At 41.2% G+C, this 15,579-nt stretch overlaps 1 protein-coding gene across 3 annotated transcripts in view; it reads right to left on the bottom strand.

Moving 5' to 3' along the window:
- The window catches only part of kif26ab (kinesin family member 26Ab), a 73,526-nt gene extending 62,416 nt beyond the window's left edge, over window positions 1–11,110 (bottom strand). For 2 of the 3 annotated variants that reach the window (XM_026933949.3, XM_026933950.3), the window contains exons 1-2: window positions 10,548–11,110; window positions 7,782–8,012 (exon numbers count right to left, since the gene is read on the bottom strand). In XM_026933949.3, coding sequence (XP_026789750.3) covers window positions 7,782–8,012; window positions 10,548–10,682 — 366 coding nt within the window. In that variant the 5' untranslated portion in view covers window positions 10,683–11,110. Of the gene's footprint in view, window positions 1–7,781; window positions 8,013–8,598; window positions 8,867–10,547 lie in introns of those variants that run through there. The other variant, XM_026933951.3, reaches the window with a different exon arrangement.
- Window positions 11,111–15,579: the final 4,469 nt, after the last annotated feature.

The following is a 15,579-nucleotide window of genomic DNA, read 5'->3' as shown; positions in this document are numbered from 1 at the left end:
AGTTTCATAAGACAGGTTTACATCTGAGGGATTTGATTAGAATTTTTTAAAAATATTTTTCTAATACTGATAAGACTTATTTTCATTTGACTTCAGCAGAGAAATAGGCTGTTGATAGGTAAAATACTGAACACAGCTACAGTAGAATCATTCTCTACTATGTAGAAACTACTGCACATTAAAATAAAACTTTCTTGTATTTTTGTGATCCACTTCTTCAATTTCATTTGAGACATTATACCATTGTACAATTATAAGAAATATGTCTGATATTTATTCCTGAAACATGGAAATCTGTTCTTAGAAAAACATTTCAAACACAACATTTCTTTTCATTATATACCTAATAGTTAGGGCTAAATGACATTTTACCAAAACCCACTCATGAAGAGCTACCTTCCTGCTGAGACTAGCTCTAAGACTAGATTAGAGTATTAGAGCAGAGCTCAAATGAAGCTGTGCTGATGATGATTAGAAAAGGTCTTAGAGATATTCGACTTATGTTTCCACAAATACTCATTAACTGTCAGAGCTGTGCATGTAGTATAACGTGCCTGGCCATTTAAAACGTCTGTAAGTCTATGAATGTTTAAAAAAAAGACAGACAAGCAGACTGCCAGATGTCTGAGAATCTAAGCTTTTTGGAGCCAGTGGGAGACGACCCACACTGTCCTGCTCTCTTCTTTTATCTAGTCTGCAATCGGGCTGCTCTGATAACAGACAGGACTAGGCATGGAGAAAGGAATGGATATTATTCTGGTTAAAGCATTTCAAAATGCATTCTTTCGTTCTGAATATAAAATGAATCATCTGCCGTGTATCTCTACCCACTACTTCCATCAACACACAAACATATATTCAAACACACATACACACAAACAAATCCAAAATCCTCTCTTGAACCTGTTTCCTCTGTCACACCCTCCAGCACAGAGCTGTTTCCTCTTCCTCTTCCAACAACAGAAACTAAGAAACTAAAAATTTGGCTATAACACCAAAGAACTTACTGTCATCTTTCTGTTTCTCAAACTCTACATATCACCTGGACCATCACTTCATCTCATCTTTTTAATGCACTTTCTCCTTCTGTGCTTTCTCTTTCTGTCTTCCCTTCCTCTCTTTGGCTTGTCAGTCATCTCCCACGTGCTCCCTCTGAGTTATGACTGATGCCTGCTGCTCAACTCTGCCATCTGACATCAGATTATCATTCTGCTGCTCCACTCTGTTGTCTGACATACTGCTTATATAATCATAATGCTTTTTAAGCATATCCACTTCAAGGCGTATGTAGCCTATACAGACTGCATAGCCCCTCTGTGAGGACCGAACTTTACAGATTAAGGATTATAAATATGTATATGCTGTTATCATGTTGCTGCTGCATTTATGAACCCTAAGGCCTAATTTATCAAATTTCTGCACAGTTAAAATCCAGATTTCAGATTCCCAAATTCATGCATTTGGACTTTGTTAAAAGTGATGTACATGCCATTATGAAAACCTGAAAAGATGAGAGTACGAATAAATACATGCATGCATGAAAGAATAAATGAATGAACAGTCTGAAATGATAAAGGTTTTGGAAACTTATTTTGTGTGTACAGACATTTTCTATAATATCTGTAGGAACTTTTAGTACATAATCCTATATTTACATTACAGATCATTCTACACACATCTTGAAAGTGCGTTCTGATATATGCAGTCTACTCCTTTTTGAGAATACAATTTCCAGATTAAAACATTTCTAAACCATATTAGTGAAAATATGCAGCTGTAAATGTGCATTGTGTGTGTGCGCACCTTTGTACATGTGGGGATCACCTGACGCCTGTTCTTCTGGGGGTTAGTCCACTGAAACCCTAGATCACATTAAAGAGTGCACAAACTGACAGTAGGGTCAAAGGCCAATCAATAAATAGTTAGAAAAGTAACCCGTAGGCAACTAGTCTCTCTCTTTCTCCCTCTCTCACACTCTTTCACTCTGTTGCAGAGACTATAACCGCAGGAAAACATACAAAAAAACTTTTTTTTCAGCCTACAGAAAAAGAGTTTATAAGAAAGAGTTGTTTGCTCTCACTGAAAGTATAAGCTCATTTATGAACACATCTAAAAAAGCATAATGCATCATATATATCAGACTACCAATCTCAGGTCACATATATTTATATATATACTATATATTTAATATTACCACACTGAATAAGATTCCTTCAGTGTAATATACTCTAACAGCACTCAGCATCATCAACACATAGACAAATATTAAACATTTTCTAATTACAGTGCCTAACTTCTCTTCACAGCTGCAAATTCTATCTTCCTGCCCAGAGAATAAATGTCTGAAAGAATAATTCACAAGCCTCTAGTGGCTGAGACGTGTAACTTCACCTGTATCTGAACCCAGCTCCCACATTTAAAGAGGAGACACATTTGAAGAGGATCCTGTCAATCAACAATCAAGGATCAAATAGCTAAAATCACACTGTCAAATCAGTCACTGCATTAGTCACTGCAAGTGTGTCACTATTCTGTCCAAGGCATCTCTGTGTGCCAATCAGTTCATTCTCATCTTATCATCTCGAGAAGATTTTTTTACACTATAACAATTTACCTTCAGAAACAGACAACACAGTAAACTGTATTTTAAAAAGCAGAGAACATAAAACAATTTAGCTTATCAGCTAAATACACAGCTTATCTTTGAACAGCTCCCAGTTCAAACATGTGCTTAATGTGCATCTGTTACCAGGGCCTACACAAGCAAATCTAACACCTGTGTAGGAGTTTCATCAATCCTCTATTGTTTCCTGTGGTTAAAAACTATGGTCTTTAACCTGTGGTCTGTAGTGATGAAGGATTTAAATAGTTACAACCAGTTACACCACAGGTGAGAGCTGCATGCACAAGGCTTCATCTCAGGAGTGGTGCTCTTAACCTGCTCTCATTTATTTTGCCACCCTGACAGGCATTCACATGTGTGTCCAATGCTACCAAGCATTCAATCTCTTCCGTTCCGCTCTTCCACCTTTTGGGTTCAGCTGGATTTCAGCATGTCCATTCACTGTTTCCCCCGGAAGGTACATTTCACACCAAATAACCGGAAGGGCACATGTCAAAGTGTCTGTCACTTTGGAATGAATGTTAGCAATTTGATTAACGGTACAGGGAACTGAGACTATTCCTGTAAATTTAAGGGATATTTCCGGAGGTATTCTTGTAAAATGTGCATGTATGGCATATCCCTTTTAACAGACGTGATTCCTGAGCACTGCAGAAATGGCACTGTCTTAAAAATCAAAAGAGAGCCAACAAAAATAATATCTAATAAATCATAAATGAACATTCTCCTCAGCGAACAACACAGATACTCAAAAGCTGCTTTGCAAGCCCTATTAGTGCCAAGTGCCAAAAAGCATGAAAGAGAGGAAAGAACTAAATGTGAAACCATTAAGGTAAAGTGATTGATTTATAGCAGGTGCTCAGGCATGTGTAGGGCAACCCTTGCCTGCAGGGATCAGGGTGAAGGATGGGCCAAGCCTGCCAAACCAGGACTTCCAGTAAGCGTTTACCTTTCCCTTCAACTGGCCTGCCTTCCCATGAGAAAAGCACAGGCTATGAAGAAAGAATTGTCAGTCTCATCAAAGTGGCAATTTAGTTATTTCCCTCCAGCATGTATTCACAACAAGACTAATACAAGTTCATATGAGGAACTTTATCATATTGCTCAAAAACAAATTAGAGTTTTGATGGAGGAAGGAGGGAGATAAAATAACTGTGCTTTTTTTTTTTTACCTACACACTGAATTATCCATACCAGATCTGATAATCTTTTCCTGATATTCAATCCCACACCAACCAAACCACCTGTACTTTCATTAAAAAAACTCAGCTTTATTCTCTTCTTCTCTTTCCCTTTCTTTCTCATTCGCTTTCTCTTTCTCTTACACGTATAATCATGCTTCTACAAGAATCAGCCTTTTATAATGAAAGACTCGCTTACCCAATCCTTCCATGCAACAAGATTCAGAGGCACCAGTTACAGCCAAGGTAAAGCAAGCAGGTTCATGTCATCCACTGTATCAGGTGACACATTCAACCAGAAAATGACCAAGAGCTACAGGTGCTTTTGACCTGAAAGAATTTAAAATGTCGTACAGATCACAACAGGGGGCTTGTAGACCCTTGGAGATCTAGTGACCAATTGTAATAGATGAGAGCCACTTCAGTCCCACTAAGCAGACAATATTGATGAAAAATCATCCACCTCCAAGCAACAATTCATCTTTTTAAACTTGATACCAGAGGTCCAACCACAATGGAAGGGGGTAAAGATTCTATCCCCTTTAGTAGGGTTGACCTAACCCAGGTGTTCAGGCTTCTCAGTCTTGTTGAAAGATCTCATAATTGTAGTGCACAATGCAACTGGATTCCAAGACTGGATTTGTAGAGTTCTCAGGTTCCATCTTACTAGTTAATCCCTATTTACAACACTGTAATTTCAGCATAACTTCAACCATTTGTGTCGCCCCTTTAGAAGTCACTTCAACTATGCTAAAACAGTTAAGGGTTATGTGTTCAGGATTTTGTGACAAGTTAAGTACCAAGTCATTTTTGTCAATGAATTCTTTGCGCATTGTGCTGTGTTAAGCATCCAGACATTTCATCGAGTCTTAGGCCATTGTTAAGGCATTAAGTGCCCTGACATTGAAGCAAATGAACTATTGAGCTGCGAGCTGCAGCACTGTGTGAGAAGAAGTGCCCGTTCCTTAGGAAAAGGAATCATTGACAATAAATAATAAAACAAAGGATGCGGAGAACCCTGGGCAAGCCCTGTGGAAAAATGCAGGCCCATGAAAAGCTGTGGGGCGTGAAGAAAGACTAATTGCCACCTGCTAACACGCACACTGCAGAAGACTATAAAGAAGCAGCTTGTCACCAGAGCATCAGTGCTGACCAAGCGTTTCCTGGACCGAGAGTGACTATCAACTGTCTGTATGGAACTTCTCTGAAAATCAGCCTTGGGATCAGCTTATGAACCCAGTGCTGTACATGCAACACTGGGTTCGTCTTTTAAAGGACAGTACAGCACAATTTCAAAGACTACCTTCTATCAAACTGGTATGTCAGCAGTATGTGTTGTTTTCTAATCTGAAACTGCTCACACAACTGATACTGCTAGTTTTAAACAAGGAAGAAGGTCCCTCAAATGGATTTAAAGAATTCACTGTCCACTCTGCCTGTGTATGGATAATTAAATATGTAATAAATGTTTCATGATAATATTAGGCACTGTGCCAGTGAGGTTTCTGGCAAAATCCAAATACACCCCAGAATGATCATTAAAGCCAAAAGCACTCCACAGGACCACTGCAGTCATGCCAGATTATTAAAGTTAACTAAGCTTCACCATACACACCTGGCTAATATTTGATGGATCTTTGCAGCAGATTTCAGGTCAGATCTTAGGTTGCTATTATTATGTGAATTGAAACTAAAATAACAACATATGAATGCCAATAGTTGACATTAAAAACTCCACATGAGGTCTCATACTCAAGCAGGCATAAAACAAGGTTGAATGAAAGTTCAGCACCAATTTCTTGCTACCTAATAAACAGTAAAACAATCCTTAGCAACTCATATCAGCCATGTGTCGGAGTTCAGGTCAGGTAAGCACACTGCATCCCATTTGGACAATGCACCCTTTCTGCTCTTCAGCTGAGAAAACTGATCCCCCTCCCTAAAAAGCAGCCTCCCATGGCGGTTGCGCCCATGGCCTCATTAAGCCATCAGCACAGAGTCTGATAAAGTAATAATCCTCTGCTGTAACCTCCTTCCTCCATCTCCAAACCTGGTGCAGACCACACAGGAGCAATGATCTGCATGTCCAGACAGTCCAGAACGCTGCAAGTTCCCATGCTTAACCAGTTCCAGGAGTCCAGTGATGGAGGAAAACACAAGATAAGGAGAAAAGGGGGGAGAGTTTGGGTGCAGATATAACTAAGCCCTGAATCCTGTTTATCCAAATAAAAGGACTGAGTATTGGATGGTATACCACACATGCACAAATACACACACACATACAAAGCCTCCTCTGTCCTATCTGTTAACCTGGAAAAGCAACCGGGGGGGCTGGGGGGTGAGGGGGTCAAATAAAGCTGGAGGGAGTGAAATCCTACCTAAGCGTGAGATCTTCCTTTGAAACCACCACCACTAAATAGAGATGGAGGGGGAACCTGAGGCTAACCTCAACAGCAAGTCAGACAACAATAAAGAGTTGCAAGCCTATATTTAACAGTGGTGGGAATTTGGTGCAGAGTATACAGGAACACTTTGAATGCATGGTGAAGGTCAACTGGGTGTCTGTTTCCTCCGCAGACTCCACAGCAAATACACTCGACTATTCCCCCACAACCCCCCAATCCTGAGGTCTACGGACAAGGAGTGAGATAAGCATTGTTTTCCCAAAACAATGGGCCACTTCCAAACCGTGCTCTACTGCAAAGACCCCTAGCCAGTGGCACTCTCAGCTTAAGTGTGTGAATGTGGAAGAGATAAGTCATGCATGACTAAGACTGTAGAAATCCAGAAAATCAACAAAAATAAGCAATCACATTTGCTTAGAATTAATAATTAAATGGGTCTTATTAAAGATTCGTGCAGCTTATTTTAATAATGGATGTACTGTTAAGGATAATATTGCTGTGACAGTCCTTCAATATAATAGAGTACAAATATAGAGACTTAGGTTTACTAGGTATCATGCTCTTCAAGTTAAATGATTTAGATACAGTAGCATACCGTGTTCACAAGTGAGTTTTTTCCTGTTTATACAGACTGCTACTAATCATGACCATGAGGGGGAATTCACATTTGGCCTTGGCAAGCGATGAAGGATTTCAATCATCACCACTAATTGAGTCTCGTATAATTCAAGTCCTCCCACTGCAGCTTGATGCTCGCTAGTCTTATCTACAGCCAAAAGGCATGTGGAAATCCATAGGATAAAAGTACTAAGTTTGTTTTAGATGCTGACAGGTGATTAAGGTCACACTTTTAAGTTTAGATTTATTTTAAATCTCTAAACAAGAAAGCACCCTCATGTTTGGATGTGACATGAATGCTTTAAAATACATGAAAATGCTCTAAACAGCAGTGTAATAAATTTTAACCCTTTCCATACTCAGCAATCAATGTACATTATCTACTGTAACAACCTCTGACTAATGCAGAACAGTTCATAGGAAAATCACTTGCACTGTTTGAGACTACTAAAAAGCAAATATTAAGTTATTAGTTACAATTCTATATGACTGGTAACTTGACTAAAAGTTTCTAATCAAAATCGCAGTAACTTAAAAACAGTCATAAATAATGTCAACTTGAGCTTAATTGAAACAGAACTGGGAAAATCATTGCTAATATAACATACAAGGTTTCACATCAACTTTTTAACACATCTTTTGGGTTTTGGGCTTTGTGAGTAGAAAGGCCAGGAATAAAATGTGCCCTTTTGATGGCCCGGCATCCCATTGAGGGTGTGTTCCTGTCTCACACCCAGAGTTCCCATGCCAGGCCCTGGATCCAGTGGGACCCTGAGCAGGATAAGGCAGTTACTGAAGACGAATGAACGATACTAAGAGAGATTCATCATGGTGCAGATAAAAAGGGTGGTGACGGGCTACTGCAACAGTTCTCTAGGCCGTGAAGGTAGTGTGTATGTTACAGGTGATAACGGTTTGCTCAGAAACATCTCTCACAACGTCCCTCACACTGACCTGCAGTGATGTTGGCTCGGTCAGGGCAAGTGCTTGCCTCTTGAGCTCTGCCACGGTCACCTGACATTGCTTGCACAGGTCTGTCGCTTTACTGACGTCATCCCGGTCCGTCTCGGTGATGCTGACTGAGCGCGCGCCCTCGGGCTGGGGTCTGCTCCCGCACCGTCTCTGTCGCGGACTGGGCTCGGAGGAAGAGCAGGAAGAAGACTCTGCACTGGAACTGCCATCAATCTTGGAAAGAAAACACAGAAAAAGTTCAGAAGAGACATGATAAGAGCATGTTGCGCTTTTGAGAGAACCTTTATTATCGAAAAAAAAAAGAAAAAAGCACAGCATTTCTCTGTTTGACAAATGTTTGCAGTCTGGGTGTTACTTCAGTAGAGAAATTATTATAGGTCTACCCTCCACAAACAAATATAACTCTCACTCATAACTCCATCCATTTTCCACACCGCTGATCCCACACAGGGTCATGGGGAGCCTGGAGCTTATCTCATGGGACTCGGGGCACAAGGTGAGGGACACCTTGGACAGGGTGCCAACCCATTGCAGGGCACAATCACGCACAACGGGGCAATTTGGAAATGCCAATCAGCTTGCCCCACTTGGCTTTGGGCTGGGGGAGGAAACAGGAGAACCCGGAGGAAACCCCCAAAGCAAGGAGAGAACATGCAAATTCCACGCACACGGGGCGGAGGCGGGAATCGAACCCGTAACCCTGGAGGTGCGAGGCCACCGTGCTCCCAACTCATAAATCCTAACTCATAACTCTTTTTAAAAAAAAAAAAAAAAAAACACTACTCATATTGTAACTTACTGCGGTGCGCTTGTGGGTCTGTCCTTCAGCAGCGCTCTCAGCTCGAGTCATCTTGACCAAAACTTCAAAAAGTTCAGCAAGCTGTTTTGCTTTTCAGAGTAATTCCAGGTTAAACGCGCTGGTTAGAAATGCGGCGGCTTAAAAGTGCAACACGGTGAAAGGAGCATGTTTAAACCGCCGTGGGAGAGTTGTGCGTTTTTGCGTGCCATGTCGGAGCGGAGCTGCAGTTCGGCCCGCTGTCACTGCGCCGCTCCGTAAGCAGCTGAGGGGGCGTGGCTGTGGACGCGTGCGCGCGCTCCGGCTGCTTCCAAAATGCCTGCACAGTGCGCTAGTATAGGAGGAGGAGTAGCCTACTTTTACATACTGCACGCGCTTTAGACATTGCGGACTGACGACTCCTTCTCAGAAAGACCTGAAATAAACCTAAACAATATGCCTACAAAACATAATATATGAGACTGGATAAGGATTTCCAAATTACATTACATGAATGGTTCTATTAGCATAATTGGATGATTCCTCCCACATTCATGTTTTCCTCCCTTTTACTGAATATCGTGTAAACTGTATTTTTATGGACTAGCCTACATTAAACTGTAAGTAGACTCATGTTTTACAAGAATGATGTCATCTTGTTGGTGCTGTGTAAATGTCACTGCTGCTCTGAGTGAGGTGCATGTGAAAGCAGGACATTTCTTCTCTATAACTCTGGCGCCATCATCTGGTCATTTTTGCAATTACAGCTTCCCTCCATGAGAAACAAAACTAAGGCAATTTTAAATATTTAATTATTTATTTATATATCTAAATATTTGATGTTGATGATGTAAGCAACGTGGTCACATGATTTGAAGTCACAGCCCAAATGGTTATCCTTCTCCCTCCACCTCAAGTGTCCCACTTCTTTGTCTGTCTATTAGTCACAGACTGTGCACCATCAATAGGTAATGAACTGCTGAACAGAAAGCTGCCAAGGCACACAATCCAAAGGTGTAATCCATAAATTCAGGATTGCAGTTGACACATGCTGCACATATTCTTGATCATTATTTCATTCAAACAATTTAGAGAATGATCATAGTGCTAAAGGACTGTTTAGGATGGGCACCAGGTATGATGTCCATCCTTTTATTTGTTAAATACCTAGTTTAAAGATGTGCTGATTTGTCAGATTTAAAGATACGGATTTGCTCTAGGGCCAGCACAAGAAGTGACAGCATAATGTAGCCTACTTTGCTTTCTTTTAGTATCACTTACATCAGTGCATCTATTGCTACAACAATTCAGCACATGCAACTTTTAAGTCAACATTCATACAGGTTCAGGTAAATGACCATGTAGACAAATACATGTCTACAGTTGTGTTGATATGAGCTCTACATGCTGTTTTTTATATCCTTTACACTATGTTATAGACGGATCTATATCTAGAGCATCCTATCATCCAGAGTATAATCTATATCCTCCACAGTATACCATAGGCTTTTCTCTATATCCTCTACATGTTGCTATAGAATATTATCCAGTATATACTGTCTGCACTAAACTATGCTTAGTGTAGGTGTCTCAGGCTTGATAGTGGTGTTCCCTTTTTTCACATATTAGTCTTTTCTCCCATTCTAACACACTCATTCTAACCATATGGAAGGTTTTGTTGAAGTCTGGTATGTTTTATTCTACTGATTGCTCTCCCACAGACTGCATCATTACCAGCGCCGTTTGCAAAACTTGTTGCCCAGAACCCTGAAAGGTGGCCTGTGCAACAGGATTTTTTTAAATCATAACGGTTTCTGATGGAAGTAAGTGTCAAGAGTTGATTAAAAACAGGAGATGGGTGAGTGATGGAAACAGAGAGCTGTTCTCGGTGCTGACACTCGTGGCCACTCCCGCGCACACTGAAGGCGCACACCGAGGGCAACTAACTTATAGAGTGGCTGCCATGCACTTACCTTGGCTTTCCGTCTTAAAAGATGACTCGTAAATCCAAATATTATATCTGAGTCCACGAAAAAGGTTCCCAAGTCAATGAGGGTCGGATTCGGTTTGTCCGATCCGGATGCGTCCTCGGACTTTTGTACATCCATCTTATGAGCCTGGAGTGGACAAGGATCCCTTAGTCTTATGGCAAATGTGGAAATGTGGCACGCGCTGTGCTCCACTGAGTCATTTTACTTTTCACCAATATGATGTTTTTTTTAAATCCAGAGATTACTTGTGCCTCACATCCATCTGTAACTCATGCAAAGCGCTCCGTTTATCTTTAATGCTTTCTCAGTTATCTTTCTCGTTTGATATGAATCATCCCACTGGTGAGATATGTCCAAATAAGCAACAAGCCCATAAGAAATCCTCCCGCAATCCGTGCGCTATGAGCAAACATCCTTGTGAGGCACTTTCCTCATTCATGCATCCACTGAGCATCCACGCTGCAGCTCTGCGAGTGGAATCAAGCAACAGTGATGAGGAGGACCTTCAGCAACTCCACCTCTCTTTCTCTTTCCTTCTCTCCCTCTCTGTCTATCTCTCTCTATCCCTGTGGCTTCCTTCCATTCTCTATCTCCCTCTCTCGCGCGCGCCCTGTGTCTGTATCTCCACATATCCGCATCTCTCTCTCTCTTCTCTCTCTCTCTCTCTCTCTCTCTCTCTTTGTGTGTGTTCCTCTCCTTCAATCTGTCTTTCCGTTTGTCTCTTTCCCGCCTTTGCTTTTTCAGGTTGACTGCTGCTAACTGAAGCATGAACCCAAAATTCAGAACTTTACAATTCCAGTTGTCATCTTGAACATTATCTTGCCAGTTTTTCACTGAAAAACTGATTTCAGCTTTTGTACTCATTGTGCTTTTCACTTAAGCACCTGAAGTCAAGTGAGCCAAGTGACCTTTAATCAGTTACACTTCCCTGCACTGCCAGAAAAAGGCAGGCCTAATAAACTATACCTTTTAGGCTACAAACGCTTGTCAGTGATGTACCAATAAGGGTATGTCTTCTGTGCCTATAATTAGAGAAATATGATATATCTCACCTGGGATTATCTCATAATCAGACTTTAAGGACTACTGATGTTTCCTCAGAGGGTGCATTTGTAAGGCATATATCTTGGGGAACAAAAGAGTTCCTATAAGGTACCCTTTTCCCTAAAACAAAAATGTGTGGTTGCCACGTAAGCATGCATAGTCTGCATAAATGTTTTAAATGTCTATTGATGCCATCGACATCTTGGAAAGGCTGCAGGGAATTTTGGGCAGCATGTGTCTCGAGCCTGACGCTTTGTGCATAACAGATTGCATTCATCTCAAAGCTGAAATGAGTTTCTCCACCTTTACTGTGCGGCAGTTGTGGATTAATGTGGCTTAATATCAGGGATTATTCTGAGCCAGTTTCTCAGATCGCACTGGCATTAAAGCGCTCCTTTGCTCTGCGCTCTCAGGTTGTGCTGGTTATAGGCTGAAGCTTATTATGCCTGATTAAGTCGGTTATATGCCGCTGTTTGTACACTGAATGCAGGACATTACAGCCGGCCTGTTAATAAAACTCTTATCTAGTGCACACAGAGGACTTGGTTGCAGATAAGCAGGTGGCCATTATTGCTGTAATAAACTCGTTTCTGGTTTGAAGAGTCGTTTCCGTCGCCCCATGAAGGGGAGACACTGCTGATTGTTGACAAGTTCGACCGTGAATACCATTTCATCGCATCACTGAGATTCGGGTGCTTGTGGTCGGTACGTCGTAAATTTGTCACCAAAGTAAAACATGCACACACGTCACGCACACTGAGAGAAACACATGCGCACACACGAACACAGAGCACGCACACACACACACGCACACATACACACAATTCTTTCTGAGATGACAGTGTGGGCTGGAAAGGTGTGGTGGGGGTCACTCATCCGTTAGTGTTTTAGGACCTGATGATTGCAATCCGTTGTAAAGGTGATTTAGCACGCGCAGCCGCTGGATGGGGCAGGGTCACCCCATGCACGCTGATGAAATTCCGCAGAGAGAGTTCTCAAGGGACCGCGGGCCGACATCTGGTGGCCTCGCCCGTGTAGGCAAAGCGCTCCGGGCTCCTCATTAAGAGTGCTGACATGTCCTCCTCCTTTTCCTCCTCCTCCTCCTCCTCACTCATCATCACAGCTCTTCGCCTCTGCTCCATAACAAGCAGCGTTTAGCGAATGTCGGTGCTGTGGGCACACCGCTGAGATCAAGCGCCTTACCCGGCTAAAGAAAGCAACTTGCAGTCTTGGCTTTATGAATAATTTATTAAAGACACTCTAAAGCAAATGTGAGTGTTGTGACATTGTGACATTTAGTGAAATTGTGTTCAGTGGGTGGTTGTGATTTTTTTTTTACATTTACAGATTTTTAAAGAAGGCAGCTGAAGTTGCACTCTTTAAAATGGGTTCTTAGCAGGTTTATTCACGAGATTATAGATTATAGATTATATGATTGTATTATGAAAACATGAAAACCACTTTAGAATGGTCGAAATATACAACAAATATACTTTTGCTCAAGCAGATGAGCTGCAATGCATTCTATAGCTGTATCTTTTCCACTTGGATGTACTTTAAGGTTTGAGGCCTGATTAACGGGTGTAATGCGACACTTGCTATTTTCTCATTTTCGCTTGACACAAATCAATATCAGCCTATTTGAATTTCGGACCTTATTTACAATTCATGAGTCCCTTTATTCTTCTCCATCTTGTTCCTGTCTCTTGTGCCTAAGAGCCAGATAATCCTCTGGATTTGTTTCCTAATAGCTGCAAGCTGTGTATTGTGTAAAGAAGAAGTTTGTGGTCTAAGGTGCTGTTTGCATGGTCTTCTTCCCTCACTGTGTTTGCTGTAATGATCACGTTTTACTTGTCGTCATGAACTAATAAGACTTGATGTAAGGATTTAACGTAATAATTGCGCTTATTGATTTGCCCGAGTTTTCCTTCAGCGCTTGCCCTCGCTTGTTGTGCATTTGTCACGCTTAGACGCTTGTAAGGTTGGGCCAGTAAATCATCTGGACAAAATGCAGGACGTCTTCAGGATGGATAGATGGAGCAGAAATATGTTTCCGACTCCCGGAGAGGAGCTTCAGCACCACGGAGAGCGCCGACTCAGCTCCAAACTCACCGGAAAGTGTCCATGCGCTTTATTCTGACTCTTTATGAGGATAAAAAAGAAAGAGGAAAAAAAAAAAAGAAAAAAGATCATCATATAGGGCAGAGGTTTTCAATCTTTCCCGCAAAGTGTCAGTGTGTCTGCAGGTTTTCATAACGGCTAAACAGGGGCCACACCTAACAGTCGCTCGAAGATCGAGATCAGTAGATTAAACAAGTGGAAACAGTTGTGTTCCTGCTTAGCTGGATTGAAAACCTGAAGACACTGTTTAAGATGGAAGACCACTGCTGCAGAGAGAGACCTGAAAGCCCTGCTGAAATGCGTTACCACAAGGGAATTTATTATTTAAATAGAATAGAATAGAATAGAATAGAATAGAATAGAATGTCCCCATTGATATGTCTATAGAATAGAATAGAATAGAATAGAATAGAATGTCCCCATTGATATGTCTATAGAATAGAATAGAATAGAATAGAATAGAATAGAATGTCCCCATTGATATGTCTATAGAATAGAATAGAATAGAATAGAATAGAATAGAATGTCCCCATTGATATGTCTATAGAATAGAATAGAATAGAATAGAATAGAATGTCCCCATTGATATGTCTGTAGAATAGAATAGAATAGAATTGAATAGAATGTCCCCATTGATATGTCTATAGAATAGAATAGAATGTCCCCATTGATAGGCTTGTGTCCACAGATACTTACACTCATACCATTAAAATAGCAAAAAGATTTTGAATAAATAAATAAACAAATAAATAAATAATTGCAGAGGAGGTTTGTGTTGTTCAGCACAGGGGGAGAATGAGAAAGAAAGAAAGAAAGAAAGAAAGAAAGAAAGAATTGATTAAGATGGAAAACAAACACGAAAGAACACTGTACACACTCTGTTTTCTACATAGAAAGTTTTATTGAAAAAAATATAATAATACAATACATTTATCATATTGAAACCTCTCATTAAAATCTCATTACACTCATTAGTTGAGGGAAAGACTATGAAACACTGTTAAACTACTGATTATGATGTTCCTCCATCACCGGCTGGTAGCTTAATGAAATCACCTGCACTGCACATGCTACAGCATTAACATGCATATCTATAGCTCCAGCTTTATGCAGAATAAACAGAGGGAGGAGCTCCTTCTTCCTGCTTTTTCCAGCACCAGAGAAAACGTCTGCCTGGTCAAGTGGTCCTAAACATTTCACAATTTTTGGATAGAACTGTTGAACTGTTAAGAACCACTGCACCAGACAGACTAACTGCTTCTGGGTAGTGAAGGTGCTCGAGGTGGCCATCATCAAGCTTGGGCTACGTCCAAAACCGCGTACTAGTCTACTAAAGAGTAGGTCACATGTACGGCACAGAAGGTGGCGTATGATTTTTGACAAACTATTAAGTAAGGTAGTGTGCGGTTTATCCCACGGAGCAGTACGGCGTCTTACCGTAGGCTGCTGCAGTCCAACATGGTCCCAGTGCGTTTCAGGTCCTTGGTGAGAAAACTTGATAAAGCATACATTTAAAAAAAAATGGAAAGAGTAAAACTGATCGCGAAAGGAGAACTTTCCCCGCAGTGTCTTCACCCCGATGAGCCAAGTGTGTGACAGTGCAGTGTTTTTATACTGGGAGCTTAGGGCACTGTTCATACAAGCCCTATTCACTGAGGCAGGCTGGAATGAAGGCTGTGCAGGTCAGACCGGCTCTCCTGGCTTCCTGCTTCACCTACTCCCCAAACACTCAACTCCTCATTCAGCCTTGCCCACGACTCCATTCTGTTTCGTAGTTCCAGAAATGCTTTATCAGTGTAATCCACTGGAAAAAAAAAAAAAAAAAAAAAAAACATTATCTTGCAGAAAC

Source organism: Pangasianodon hypophthalmus, chromosome 10 (genome assembly GCF_027358585.1).
Source record: "Pangasianodon hypophthalmus isolate fPanHyp1 chromosome 10, fPanHyp1.pri, whole genome shotgun sequence".
NCBI lineage: Eukaryota > Metazoa > Chordata > Actinopteri > Siluriformes > Pangasiidae > Pangasianodon > Pangasianodon hypophthalmus.
Note: the sequence above shows the minus strand (reverse complement) of the source record. Positions and strands in the feature narration are given on the sequence as shown.